General features: G+C 47.1%; 1 protein-coding gene across 5 annotated transcripts in view; it reads right to left on the minus strand.

Moving 5' to 3' along the window:
• TNIK (TRAF2 and NCK interacting kinase) overlaps window positions 1–14,379 on the minus strand; it is a 414,569-nt gene that overhangs the window by 88,834 nt on the left and 311,356 nt on the right. For all 5 annotated transcript variants that reach the window (XM_032631527.1, XM_032631526.1, XM_032631525.1 and 2 more), the window contains exons 11-12: window positions 13,247–13,313; window positions 9,753–9,957 (exon numbers count right to left, since the gene is read on the minus strand). In XM_032631527.1, coding sequence (XP_032487418.1) covers window positions 9,753–9,957; window positions 13,247–13,313 — 272 coding nt within the window. The remainder of the gene's footprint in view (window positions 1–9,752; window positions 9,958–13,246; window positions 13,314–14,379) is intronic.

Here is a 14,379-nt window from a genome sequence, read left to right on the forward strand (position 1 = left end):
TCCGGTATGAAATGCTATAAATATAAAATACTAGCATATCCTTCCCAGTCCCTGAAAGTGTAGAAAGGAGTCTGAGCAAAAGGATTTCAAATATCAGTAGCATTTTAGGCTGCAGTACAGGAATTTCAGCCCAACCTCCTCACCTGGGCAGGAAGCCCCTCCCTTCACAGGACCCAGGTGACCAAGCGGACAAAGCCAGACTCCTGCAAGCATGGCAGGTAAGTTAGAACAGGGAACCTTTCTGGGATCCCCTGGGAAGCAGGATTCCATACATCCATGCAAACCACACGGCCTCTTGAAGCACGTGTGTGAATTACACGCGTGCCCGATGCGGACCTTGTCAGAGGCCGTGGGCAGGCCCTGCCCTGGACAGTAAAAGCATCCACTTTGCCAGCCTGGCTTCCATCTGTTTCATAATTTCTGTTCAGTTATTGAAATAACAGAGCAAAAGCCCAGCTAGCACAGGGAGATCAGCTCGGTGCTTTGTGACCACCTAGAGGGGTGGGATAGGGAGGGTGGGAGGGAGATACAAGAGGGAGGGGATATGGGGATATATGCATACATATAGCTGTTTCACTTTGTTATAAAGCTGAAACTAACACACCATTGTAAAGCAATTATACTCCAATAAAGATGTTATTAAAAAAAACAAAAAAGCCCAGCTAGTAAGCGTTCAATCTTGGTGCCAATGCTAACAGCATCCAGGAAGAAAGAGCTGCTCTACCCCCGACCAGTGGATGCCGCTTGCAGGACTCATTAGGACGCCTACAGTTGATGATTAAGTGAATTAAAGGCTGCTTCTCAGCAGTGCCAGCGAATTAACACTCCAGGCCCTGCAATGGGAGAGTTATTCTTGTTCATGGTGTTTTCTTCCAGCTGAGGGCCTGGGAGCGTGGCCTGTGCGTGGGAACGCAGCATTCCCGTCTCCTGCCTGCTCAGGCCGCAGTCAGCTGTGAGCCCTCACCCGGAAAAGAAATGACTAAGGGCGGCCACAGCAGGCGGATGATGGGAAAGAAAGCTGTTCCTCTTATGGGCAACTCTTTTCTTGATTATTCAGGTACTTGATGCCAGCTACCGTTCTAAGTGCTTTGTATGTAGAAACATTTAATCCTGGAAACTGTTACTCTCCCATTTTATAAATGAGCAAACGGAGGCATAGAGAAGTCATGTCTTGCCCAAGATCACAAAGGCAGTAAGTGGCAGAGTCGGGATTCAAACCTAGGCAATCTCTTACTATACCCCTGACCGTCTTGTTTCTACCTTCCTGGAGAAAGGGTCACTCCCAAGGTGCTGTGTCCCAGGTGCCCAGAAGCTTACTCTTCAGGCATCACAAGAGCTCTACCTTCTTAGGGGTTTTGTTTAGATGCTGGTAGAAGATGAGACTCGATGCAGCCACTGGTGGCGACAATGGGATCATAATTACACAGTGTGGGAAGTGACAAGAAATACTGATGAGAGCATCCATCCAAAAGCAGAGTTTCCCCAGGGGAGGGTCCTCTGAGGCTTGGCTGGGAAGAGGAGATCTTCCAAGGTGGCAGCTGATCCTATAAGATGAGGTGCATCCAGAAAGATGAAGAATGGGCTGCCTCCCTGTGCTGGAAGGCCAGGACTGCTAGCTATGTTGACAGTAGATGCAGACCCCAGCAAGACAAGAGCAAGAGGGCTCTCAGAGAAGAGCCCTCAAAAAGGGATGGAAAAGTAAACAGGGAAGGTACCTTAGAGAATGAAGGAAGACAGGCAATGGGAGATGCCATCTATTCAGAGAACCCTTAAAACGAAACAAAAAACCTAACAACGTTGAAACCACCGGTTGCAAAATGACAATAAAATATTCACCCACCAATGTCAGTCCGTTCTTCTGTCAGGCACTGTGCCAAGCCTTCTGTACCTATGACTACATCTACCCTGCAACAATTCTGCCAAGTAAACAGTATCTTGATTGTGTATATGAGGAAGCTGAGGGTCAGAGAGGGCAAGTAATCTGCCCTAGGTCACGTAGCTAGGATTAAGCCTTGGTCTCCACAGCTTCAAAGCCGGTGTGCTTTGCCCCTACACGAATCTGCTAGTCAGCCACTTAAAAACTGGATATATATTTTTTTCTCTTGATGACATAACCAAATCCCTACCAGTATTATAAAAAAATATCCTTCCTTGGGCTTCCCTAGTGGCGCAGTGGTTGAGAGTCCCGCCTGCCGATGCAGGGGACACGGGTTCATGCCCTGGTCCGGGAAGACCCCACATGCCGTGGAGCGGCTGGGCCTGTGAGCCATGGCCGCTGAGCCTGCGTGTCCGGAGCCCATGCTCCGCAATGGGAGAGGCCACAACAGTAAGAGGCCCGCGTACCACAAAAAGAAAAAAAATATTCTTCCCAAGGTATGAATAAAAGTTTCCCTGTTGGTACATTTATTTGAATAAATTCAAGAAGGTTTTACTGCCGCATGTAAAAGAGTACACTTTTGGAAATTATACCTCGGATTTCAGCCAAAGGTACCCACTCCAACAATGCTAACAACTAATATTTACTGAGTGTGTTCTAAGTGTTGCTGCTCTTCTAAGTCTTTCTCTGAATTGAATCATTTAATCCTGACAATAGCCCTGGGAGGTAAATGCTACTGTTATTTCTAGTTTTACAGACGAGGAAACTGAGACACTGGAAAGTTAAAGAACTTACATCTAATAAGGAAAGATAACGTCAGCCAAAATACTACTCTCAGCAGAATTTCCCCAAATGCTCTGTTGCTCACTGGCTCTTCTGCAGTTTCCCCTTGATCTCCCTTTTCCCCTTTTTGGTCTGAAAGCACCTGGGAGAAACGACTGAGGTCCCAAAGAGTAACCATACCCACCAGTGGCTTTTCTGCATTTGCGCTCCAGCTGCCACAGCTTCTGTGAAACTGGCCTGGTCACCCTGAGTGAAAGTGGATACTGAGAGGTGATGGGAGCAAATCTGACCACAATGGATGAGCATGTAAGCACGAAAAGTTCTCCAAACGGAAGCACAAGTGGGGCCTATTAGTCACGTTTAACCTGGATTTGACAAGTCAGTTGAAAGCGAGATCTGTCTAGCTCTTGGCGGTTGACAAAGCCAGGTCTTTTACATCCATTTTCCTGGTTAATCCTCAGAACAACTTTGGTGGTGGGAACAAGCTTTCTTAGAAGCCTCCTCGTGGAGCTTAGGAAGTGGGGCTCTGGGGAGACTTAGGGAGCCGCCCAGGCAGGCAGGTGGTGCACGGTGGCCCTCAGATCTAGACCTTCTGATTTCCCGAGCAGGTTGCTTCCTTCTCGCCAAAGCAGAGACGAAACGGATACATTTCTAGAGATTACTACACTAAAACTACCTTTCAAATGTCTTCTTTGTCACTGAAACGAAGGGCTGCTGTTGGCTTACTCCTTTGGGCAGCGTTCTGCAGAGCTGGTCCTGTAACTCCATCGTCCGCTTGAATATGCAGTTTTCTCTGCAACAACATTCAACTCTCTTACGTCCTTATTAGTCTTCCTGCTTGCTTCTCCTCCCCTACTCTTGCTCTCAGAGTCTAGTTCCTAGACTCTCCTCCTCTCGATGTCTACCTCCATGACCATAAACCAATAATTCCCATTTTTCTTCCCATTCTCAACCCCTCTTCTCTGGCTCTAACTATATAATCCAACTGCATCCGTGGCATCACCACTGGCTGCCTCATAGGCAGCTTTAACTCGCTACATTCCAAACTGATCTTATCCGACTGCTCCCAAACCTGGCCCTCCACCTGGACGCTCCAGCCTAACATTGGAGAACCTTCTGTGACCACCTGCACTCCTTCATGGAAGACATCTGATCAACCACCGCATCCTGCATGTGCTATAGGCTCCATCTCTCTCAAATGTGCCCACTTTCCTCAATCCCCACCCAACCACCATCCACCTAAAGCACCACCCTCTGTGGCCTGGGCTAACTGGTCTCTCCTATCCACTCTTGCTTCCTTCCAACCACTTTCCCTGCAGCCCAAGTTTCATTTCAAAAACGCAGATCTGACAGAAAGGCAAATATCATATGATATCGCTTGTATGTAGAATCTAAAGAAAAGGGCACAAATGAACTTATTTACAAAACAGAAATAGAGTCATGGATGTAAAAAACAAACTTATGGTTACCAAGGGATGGGGGAGGGAAGGATAAAATGGGAGATTGGGATTGACATGTACACACTACTGTATATAAAATAGATAACTAATAAGAACCTGCTGTATAGCACAGGGAACTCTATTCAATACTCTGTAATGGCCTATATGGGAAAAGAATCTAAAAAAAAGAGTGGAAATGTGTATATGTATAACTGATTCACTTTGCTGTACACCTGAAACTAACACAACATTGTAAATCAACTATACTCCAATACAAAGTAAGAAAAAAAGGATCACATAAAAAAAACAAAAAACAACAGCAAAAAAACCGGCAGATCTGATCATATCCCCTTGGTTGAAACATATCAATGACTTCCCACTATTCTTAGAACAAAATATGAAATCCCTTAACCAGGCTTACGAAGACCAGCAACACAGTGCCTTGGCTTCCCTGCCTAGCACCCACGCGTGCCCCTCACTGCCTTCAGGTGAACGCTGACCAACAGGCCTCCACGCCCGCCTAGGCTCCCACCCCCGTGGTCTGCTCCCCTAGTGCGCCATTCTGTTCCACCACAGCAGTCTGGCAATGATGGTGAAAATGGTTATTTGGGTGATTATTTGCTGAATGCCTGTCTCCCTCACAGATCTCATCTTCACAAGGGCAGACCATTCCCAGGGTCCAGCATGGCTGTCCGCAGAGTGGAGCTATGCAGGCACTAAATTTGTCAAGTGACTGCCGGTAGGAATAGGACAAAAGTTTTAATTCTACCATACACTTAAACAAACACTTGATCCCAATGTCCTTAAAAGCCCCAGTCACTCACAATAAAAAGCTAGAGGCTTATAGGGAATTTTAGACTCCAGGCTCTCATTTTGTACATCCGTGCTCAACTACTACTGGCCAGTAAGATACTGGTGGTATTTAACTTTTTTTTTTTTTTTTTCTGGTGATAGAACCAGAGCAGTATAATATCTTTCAGCTAGAGCTGGTTGTTTTTACAACTGGATGATGTTATGATCGCCTTGAGGGCACCAAATGAGATCTCGGTGGCTTAAAGAACTGAATACAATTCTCCGAAGAATAAAACTTGCTACCATGGAGCAGGTTCGTGCTCCTGGGGTCAATGTGATTCATTTCTGGGACTCAAAGATACTCTCCCCACAATGAAGGTATAGAAAGAAGGCTCTCAGCTAGTTGAAAAATATATATAGTAATTATTAACATCATTTCAAAACTCTTGAGCAGAATCAAGCATCACCACCAATCTTCCACCCAAGGTTGGTCTGAAAAGATGACCAGAGTAGGTGCCCCAGCACCTCAGGGTCCTGATTCCTGGACCCTAACTCTGTGATGGAGAGTAAAACAAGTTGTGCATTGACTAGGCCAAGTGTCAGAAAATTCTACTGAACTGAATAAAAATAGAAGAAGCCCTCTACGTACTTTTTCTCACTATTGATGGACTTAATCATCTTAGCTGGGTTTAATCCGATTCTTGGAACTTAGTTATAAATTGTACTTTATCATTGGTCAAAAGCGGTGTCGTGTACCTACCATTTAATTGGCCTGAAGCCACGTCCTTTTCATGAAACTGGTAAATGACTACATTCAGTGTACAAAGTCCTGAGAACATACAGATCCTGGTTTAGAACCTAGCCAAAAACACATGGTTGCCTATAAATAGCAAAGGGCAGACGAGGATTCCTTAGAAACTCTGGTCGGAGGTGACATCTGAGATCACTGAGGAAGTCAGAGGCTACAACCCACACAGCCTTGGGTCACCAAAGGGGTGTCTGAAGGGCCTTTATTTGGAAAAGGGCATGTATTTCCCAGGATGCCTACACAAGGCCACCTGGCTCACAATGAAGCGAAGTTCACGAGCCTAACTACCGGCTTTAACTGTTTCTACGTGACAATGTAGTGCAAGTTCCTACTCGGCAACAGAAACAGAAGTGGTCACCACGGGCCAGGGCAGCAGACGTGGATGGGATCCAGCAGGACCGGAGGCGGGAGAGGAATCCCGGGTGGCGGGGACAGTCATCACTCAGGGGTTCAGAACTTACAGTCATCTGAGTATTCAGTATTTCTTTTTTTCTGTATTGTACAATAGAAGCAAGATAAAGGATCAAAAGATAAAGCGGATAAAATCTCTTGATGCCCTGTGGTCACAAGCATTCCTGCTTCTGGTGAGAAGCTAGGGCGCATGCCCATTGATGCCTAGAGCAAAGTGTCTCCATGCACGCCTTCTGTGCCCGTGGGGTGGGGACACAGAGGGTGTGCCCCACTAGATGCCTGTGCCCCACTGAGCCTGAAAACATCCAAGATAGAGGCTCCAGAAAATGCAGCAAGAGAACAGACACGAGGAGGCCTTGGCAGGAGCTCTGACTGGGAGACTGAGAGCCAGAATCCAGCTCAAAGATGAGCCCCCGCTGAGTGCAGCTTCTTTGACTTTGCTCAGAAATCCTTAAATTCTCGGTGTAAAAGACCACAGAAGCAGAGGCCAGGTGAAAACTATGGAAAAGCACACTGACTCTGGCTTGCCGGGGGCGAGGCAGGACAGATGCAGTGACAGTGGCTGGGCTCTGGAGTCCAATCTGCTGGGTTTGAAACCTCGTTTTGTCTCAAGCTGTGTGACCGTTAGCAAGTTGTTAACCTCTCTGAGACTCAGCTGCTTTATCTTTAGACTGGGGGTTCTTTGTGAGGATTAAATGAGACAATTCATGTGAAGTACTGAACAGAGTACCTGTCTTATGGTCAAGTGCTTCCTAACTGTTAGAAATTGTTATTCAAGCAACTTGATGAAAAAAAAAAACATATAATGTTTAAATAGAGCAAACCAGGTACAAGAGGAAGAAAATCTAAAAAAAGAAACCAAAACAATACAATGCATCCTCTGAAAAGACTGTACCAACTGAGGATCTAGGTTCAAAGGCCAAGAGTCCTTGTGTTAAAATTAAAAAAAAAAAGAAAGAAAGAAATTCATATAAGAGTGTGCTTGTGTGTCTGTGTACACGTGTTTGCATTCTCTGGTATGTTAAACGTTTTATGGGATGACAAGGGGATTTTCTAGGGTTACTCGGTAAATGCTTTTTTTTTTTTTTTTTTTTTTTTTTTTTTTTTTTTTGCGGTACGCGGGCCTCTCACTGTTGTGGCCTCTCCCGTTGAGGAGCACAGGCTCCGGACGCGCAGGCTCAGCGGCCATGGCTCACGGGCCCAGCCGCTCCGCGGCATGTGGGATCTTCCCAGACCGGGGCACGAGCCCGTGTCCCCTGCATCGGCAGGCGGACTCTCAACCACAGCGCCACCAGGGAAGCCCTCGGTAAATGCTTTTAGCCTGAAACTAAGTGTAGCAAATCACCAGGCAAGGAGCTCATTAGCCAGACAGGGGAAAGGCAAATGGTCCAGATTTCCAGGGCATGATGCTCCAATGAGGCGAGGGCCTCGGGAAATGCTCTTGGAAGGAATAAACCACAAATCAGGAAAGCAGCAGGAAAGGCAGGGTTGGGGGGCAGAGCCTGAGAGGGTACTGGCTGCGGAGAGAGGCGTGATCAGAAGTTAAAGGGAGTAAGCCTTGGATCCAGACAGCAGAGGCCATGGTCCTCAGGAGACCCGAGAGGACTGAAGGAAACGGTTGTAGCGCTGGGCTGGGGGCCAGTCCAAGAGGCTGCAGCCGGCCTGGGTGGGCGGACGGAAGTGACACTGAGGCACAGCTGCAAGGACCTGTCTGAGAATCTCAATTCGTGCCCAGGAGAGTAACCGGAGGTGAGGCAGGCACCTCCACTCCTACACTTTGTACTTTGCTTCTGAGAGCTGGCTAATTACCACCCACCTCCCTTCACCCTGCCTTTGCCTGCGCTTTGAAGGCTTCTGCCCCCCTCAGCACTACAATGCCTCTGTCTACTATAGTGTAATTCTGAGAATACAGGATGGTAGGTGACCTTCAAACCTTTTATGGGCTGAGCATTCATCCCTCCGACAACATCCTAGACTTACTTACTTAGATTGGGAAGTCCTTCATCTGCCTACTGCTGTTTGCAGACGCTTATAAGGTTCAGTTCTGAGGATCACAGTTCACGGCTCTGATTACATATCTGCCCTTAGTGCATCAGAGCCCACATGGCCCTTGGGAGAAGGGAGACCTGGGTGTGAATCCTGGCTTTGTACGCACTGGCTCCGTGACGTGGGACCAATTTCTTCCCGTCTTTGAACCTCAGTTTCCTCTTTGTTAAATGGAGATATGCACACTTTGCGCAAGAGATCATGGATATACACAAATCCACGATAGTGGTGACATCCTGGATGTAAGCAAAGCACCCCACCCGGTATTTGGCACACAGAAGTCACTCAGTAATTGTAACTGTTGGGTATGACTGCTGCCGGTCTGCATACTAATACTCTAGGGACATAATGAGGTTGACGGGATTTACTGCAAACTGGAACGGAAGCCCTCACTGATCCGGGAAGGCTGGACCTGGATGTACGACTTAAAAAGCAAGCCGCTCTTGGAGTCTGCAATTCACCACCCTCTAGCTGCAGTGGCCACCTGACAGAGCAAATGAATTGCTGTAAACCGTTAATGAGGGGCAAGATGGTGTTTGGGAGAACTGTAAAATTACTCCCCCATTACCATGCCGTTAGCGAAGCTTTCATCTGCCATCCAACTTCCCCAACAGCTATGGTCTCTCTGTTTCCTAATTGTCTAGAGGTTTTGATTTATTTGGCAGAGGAAGGAGGCCCTGGACCAAAGTTCTGGGAAAGAGGCTTTAATAAACGTCTGTAAGACCACACGGGTGAGAGCCTGGCCCAGGGTAAGCCATGCAGGAGAGTGTGGCTGGCGCTACGGGTTCCCACACAGATGACAGCGCACCTATTGGTGAAGGCAAGTCTTGCCCACTAGCTACGGGACAGGCCCTGGGTACCAAGGCGTGCGTGGAAGGACTCGGGAAATGCTTTCTTCAGTGTTCAGAGGAGTAACAGAGGAGGAGCAATAGGCAGGCCCTGCTTTTCCATATTTGACGTCTCGCTTCTCTGCCTACTCACTGTGGTCTAGTCAACACCTATACTTCACCTCTTGGTCACTGACTCATTCACTTGTCTATTAGTTCATTCATTCCACAAATATTTAGGAGGTGCCTACTGTGTGATGGTCACTGTTTTAGACACTAATGTCTAGATACACGATGTAGAGATACATAGGGATAAAAGAATCTTCCGTCCTCGGGGAGCTTACATTCTAGTGCGGAGAGACAGATATACGAAAGTACATGAAGTACACACGTGTGAAGGTGATAAGAGCTATATAAAAACAATTAAGCAGGGAAGAGCGACGGGACATGATGTAGAGAGGGGCTGTGATTTTAAGTGAGGGAGTCAAGGAAGCCTCACTAAGAAGGTGATACCTGAGCAAGACTTGAAGGGGCTGCAGCCTTCACCTGCTTTCCTGATGTGACCACGCCAAGGTCACACCACCCCCAGCAAGGGAAGTCCCCCGCCTGTAAGAGCGCCTGGCTGCAGCCTTCTTTGCAGTTCAGCTGTGTGCGCTCCAAGCAGGCTACGGCCTCGACCTCACGGGCGGGACCCCGGGCCACGGCGGACACCCAGGAAGGGGGCCGCAGCCACAGGGGCGGGTCGCAGAGGCGGCCGAGCGGGTCCTCACCTCCTCCAGCCGCCGGCGCTGCTCTTTCTGCTCCTCGATGCGCTTCTGGCGCTCCGCCAGCAGCTGCCGCTTGTGCTCCTCGTTCTCCCGCTGCTGCTGCTCCAGCTGCTGCCGCCGCAGGGCCTCAGACCGCTCCTTGTTGGCCAGCTGGAGCCTCAGAAAGTCCCGCCGCAGCGTCGACTCGCCGGGCAGGTTCAGAATGGAGCTGCGCGTCAGGAGAGACAGATCAGGCTCCCGCTCAGGGCGGGGCCATCGCTACCGGGGGTCCCGGCGGAGGCGAGCCAGGCGGGTACCTCACCCACCTGTGGGGAAAGAGGCTACATGCTCAAGCATGGGCTCTCAGACCCTCCGTTAATTCCGCTGCTCACCCCCCAAAAGAAACAGAATCCACGTAACAGACGCGCGTCCAGCCTCCCCTTCGGTGTGACTACTGCATGCCTATGCGGCTCCATCGCCGCAGAGATGTCACATGCCTGAAGTCATCACCTCTCTCCCGGACCGTCCACACCACTCCCTCGCTCTCTATTTCTAAAAGCTGTAGTGAGTATGCAAGCCCTGAGCCCCAGGCCAGCTTATTTTCACTTTTAAGAAAGGCAAGAGCCAAGCCAGCGAATAAAAATGAATAATCTGGAGCGGTGAGGGAGCTTGCTCTACTTGGATGGGTACATCGTCTTCACCCACATCACCTCCTTAAACAGCACAAAGCTACAGACTCCTTGGTTCTGCTTGCAGCCCAGCAAGGAGGAGGGAAATGGTTCCTACTTACTCATACAGACCTAGCCCTTTTAATCTTTCTGGCAGCTTCCCCTTGAAATAAATCCATTAAATAATTAATGAGTACCTACTATGCGGCAGGCACTATAATAGGCTCTAGTGGATACAGCAGTAGCTAAACAAATTCTCCCTCTAGTTATTTTCTTGTGGGGAAGAGAGACAGGCAAATAATTAGACAGGCAGACAAAGTATTACAAATAACATAATTTCAGATATTAATAGGCTCTATAGAAGACAAAAAAGTGTAAGAGTTTAAAACGGACAGTGGCAAGGCACTGGGGCTAGGATGAGGGTTCTGCTTGAGATGGGGTGATCGGGGAAGACCTCTCCCAGAAGCTGATAGTGGAGATAGGCCCCAAATGATGCAGAGTCCGTCACACGAGGAGGTAGGGGAAGAACCTTTCAGGCAAAAGGAAAAGCAAGTTTAGAGGCTTATCGTGGCAACAGGGGTGGCCTTTTTGAGGGTCTGAAGCCCAGGCAGTCTTCCCAGAGCAGAGCAAATGAGAGGGAGAGGGGTACAAGAGGAAGTCAGAGACAGAGCAGAGAGGGTAAAGCATGAGGCTGGGGAAGCCACACGTGGAAAGCTTATTAACAGGAGAGTAACACGATCAGATTTGTTTAGCAGCTGAATAAATGATGTTCTGCAGTGGGTACAAGGGCAACCAGGGTCACCAGTTGGGCTGCTACTACAGTGGCTCTGGGGTAGAGACTAACCAGGTCGGGGAGGTGGGGATGGAGGAGGCATCTGGGGAGAGAGTCAATGAAACCTGTTGATGGATCTAATGTGTGGAGTGAGGGATGACTTGCAGGTTTTTTCTTGGCGTCTGGGCTGTGGTGGTGACGCAAACTGGGATGGGGAATGAAAGGGGAGGAGCAGGTTTGGTGGCTGACAAGGGGATCATTCTGTCTTGGAGAGTGGGTAGCGTGCTATGTGAGATACTGCCATAAAATGACATCAAAAGGCGTGGTTCATAGATTCTACTAATAGGCCTCCTTTAAAACCAACAGCCTTTGTGTAGAACTTTAAACAACCCCCCAAAGGAGGGGCTTATCTACTCAGGCCACGTGGTCTGTGCAAAGGTGGTGGGGCTTAGGGAACCCAGCTTTCCATGCACATGACGACGATCCATTAATATTAACTGATGTTGAATCAATGTCAGGCGACCCGAGATGTATTAATGACTGAATCATTAACTCCGTGTGTGAGCTGATTGCTACTGTTGGGCTGTTTCCTCATTTCTATAATGAGATAACCACTATCCCTTTCTATTTTACAGGATTTCATGAAAATTAATTAGATGTGTCCAGAAAACAGGACTAGGAACATAATCTTCGATGTGATATAAAGACATGTGACAATTATGGAAATGTTAAGAGATGGCTAGGTCATCCACTAAGTGACTCCAAACATGCGGTTTAGCAAGTGTTAGTTAAGGTGAGGTTCTCAGCTGCATGGAGGGTGATCAGAAGGGCCGACATGTCTGTCTGGGTGAGCTTTGGAAAAATAGCGTACGACTCTGAAAACAAGGCATTTGGTCCTTTGCTTTACAAGAATGTTCATTTTCTATGTCACTACTTGGCAGTCACCATATTTATGCAGCTAAACGAGGGGAAGAAAACATATTAAGTGTCCAGAGAGAAGGAAAGACTTCTCTTTCAGTCTTTGACCTTGAAAATTCCCATAACAGGTGAAGAGAGAAAAACTGATGGCCCTGTAACCTCAATCCCATCCTCTTCCAGTAGTTTTAGCAATAATCCAGCTTGGCAGGTCTGAGTTAGCTCAGAAAAAGGAGTGCACTAGCTTATACTAGCAGCAGTGGCTGAACTGGCCCCTTCCCTGGTTCAGAAGCTCTGCCTCAGTCGTACAAGAACTGCTCCTTATTGAGTACTGGGTCCCTTCCTTGGATGGCTAGAGGATGGGGACCCATATACCCCAGTGACCCTTCTGCTCTGTGCATTTCCCCCAGTAATCTCACTTCCCATGTACAGTGCATCCGCCCTGGTGTGCATGCCCACGCCCCTTATTCACCAAACTGCCATCAGCTGGATTCTCTTACAAAAGAGAAATCCTGGCAGTGTGAGCACACTGGCATTAATTACTTATGAACACAGACTAGAAGAAAGTCAGAATCAAAGTCAAGTGACATTCAAAACATAGGGAAGATGCTAATAAAGCAGCACTTGATTCTGGGGGCCAACGTATGACAAGAGGAATGGGAGTGGAAGTTTCTATTTAGGGTTCACCTCTAGAGTGTAATCTGATTTCCTGGAAACTGTTTCCTCTTGGATTAGGCTGTGTTGAAAACACACGCCATGTGACAAGGACAGTGGCCACCTAAATGTCTCAAAGGTATGAAGTAATGGACTGGATAACTCAAGTCCAAAAATACCACTTTGGTCTTCAGAGAGTTGCAGTTTTAGGCACTTTTAGACCTGTATTACCCAGATAATTCCCTCCTACCCATTCTACGTGTTACACAGGCGAGGAAACAAGGAAATAAATCTTGAAAGACAAGATAAAGAATATCCTGATTTCCATGTTCTTTTAAGAGTCTGCCTAGGGAAATTTTCCCAAATTAATGAGTACATTTGTGGGCAATAAATTAAATAAGACCACCCTGCTGGATTCTTAAAAATGAACCTATAAATCAAAAGGACATGAATTTCACACGACCACAGTGCAAAATGTGAAACGGAGAAGATAGCTCTTGCTCGCCTACCTGGGCTCTCCTGAGTCATTCTCCTCCTCTTCTTCCTCACTTCCGCTGTACTCATACTCCGTCTCATCTAAGAGAGACCCACAGAATATTAGTGTGCAAAAAGATGCTACAGCTCGGTGAAGCTCATGCCCTCATTTCATGTATAAGTAAACTGAGGCCCAAAGAGTTGTCCTTAATGCTGACCTGGGACAGGCTCCAGGCCTCCTGACTTGTGATCCAACAGTGCCCACCAGCTAGATTCAAGCACATGGAATTAACATCCAAGACTGCCCCAGCCGACTCTAGATTCTCTCCCTAATGCCTGGCATTCACATGAAAGTGAAGACAAGGAGCTGAAACATAACTTTTCAGTTTGTGTTAACTCCCATTATAGGACCACCTAACCCAATCTTTTATTGGGCCACTGTTAACTTACTGACAAGGAGTAATCATTTTTTACATAGGAATTTTATTATGACTTACGTAGACTCACAAATTGCCTTTAGATATCTTAATACCAGACAGAAACTTTTGACAACGTGTGCTATTAAAAATATAGAGTTAAATGTGTTTCGATTGACCCACTGGGGACATTCATTTAATTCCCTAATATATTAAGCAAGTTAACATGCCATAATGAAGAAGATCGAGTCTTTGCTTCGGAGGAGATTAGAATCTAATGGTCAAGATAGATAAGTAAATAATCAGAATCTCCATGATTATGAAGAAAGAGAACTAATTTTTATTGGGTATCGCCCATGCTGGTCACTATGCTAGATACTTATGTTCTCTCATGTACTTCTCATAACAATCCTTTAACATAGTACCCGTTTTGCAAGCAAAGATTATAAGCAGTTTAGTAATATGACCAATAAATCTGAGATTTGGATTCAGAATTCAATCCAGAATTTTTCCAACTTTATAATTAGCATTCTTTGCAACACATTATATACTAAATAGAATTACATAAAAAAAGCAATGAGATATCAGACAAAAAAGCAGCTAAGTCCATGGGTCATAATGGGGGAAGGGAACAGTGAAGTCTTTGAGGAAGAAATGAGCTGGACCTTGGAAGATCAGTAGCCCTTTTTTAGGCAGATGGCAGCTGAAAGTGCTGGGAAAGGGGCATTCTAAGCAACATAACCACCTGAGTA

The sequence above is a fragment of the Phocoena sinus genome, chromosome 4, assembly GCF_008692025.1.
Source record: "Phocoena sinus isolate mPhoSin1 chromosome 4, mPhoSin1.pri, whole genome shotgun sequence".
In the NCBI taxonomy this organism is placed as follows: Eukaryota; Metazoa; Chordata; class Mammalia; order Artiodactyla; family Phocoenidae; genus Phocoena; species Phocoena sinus.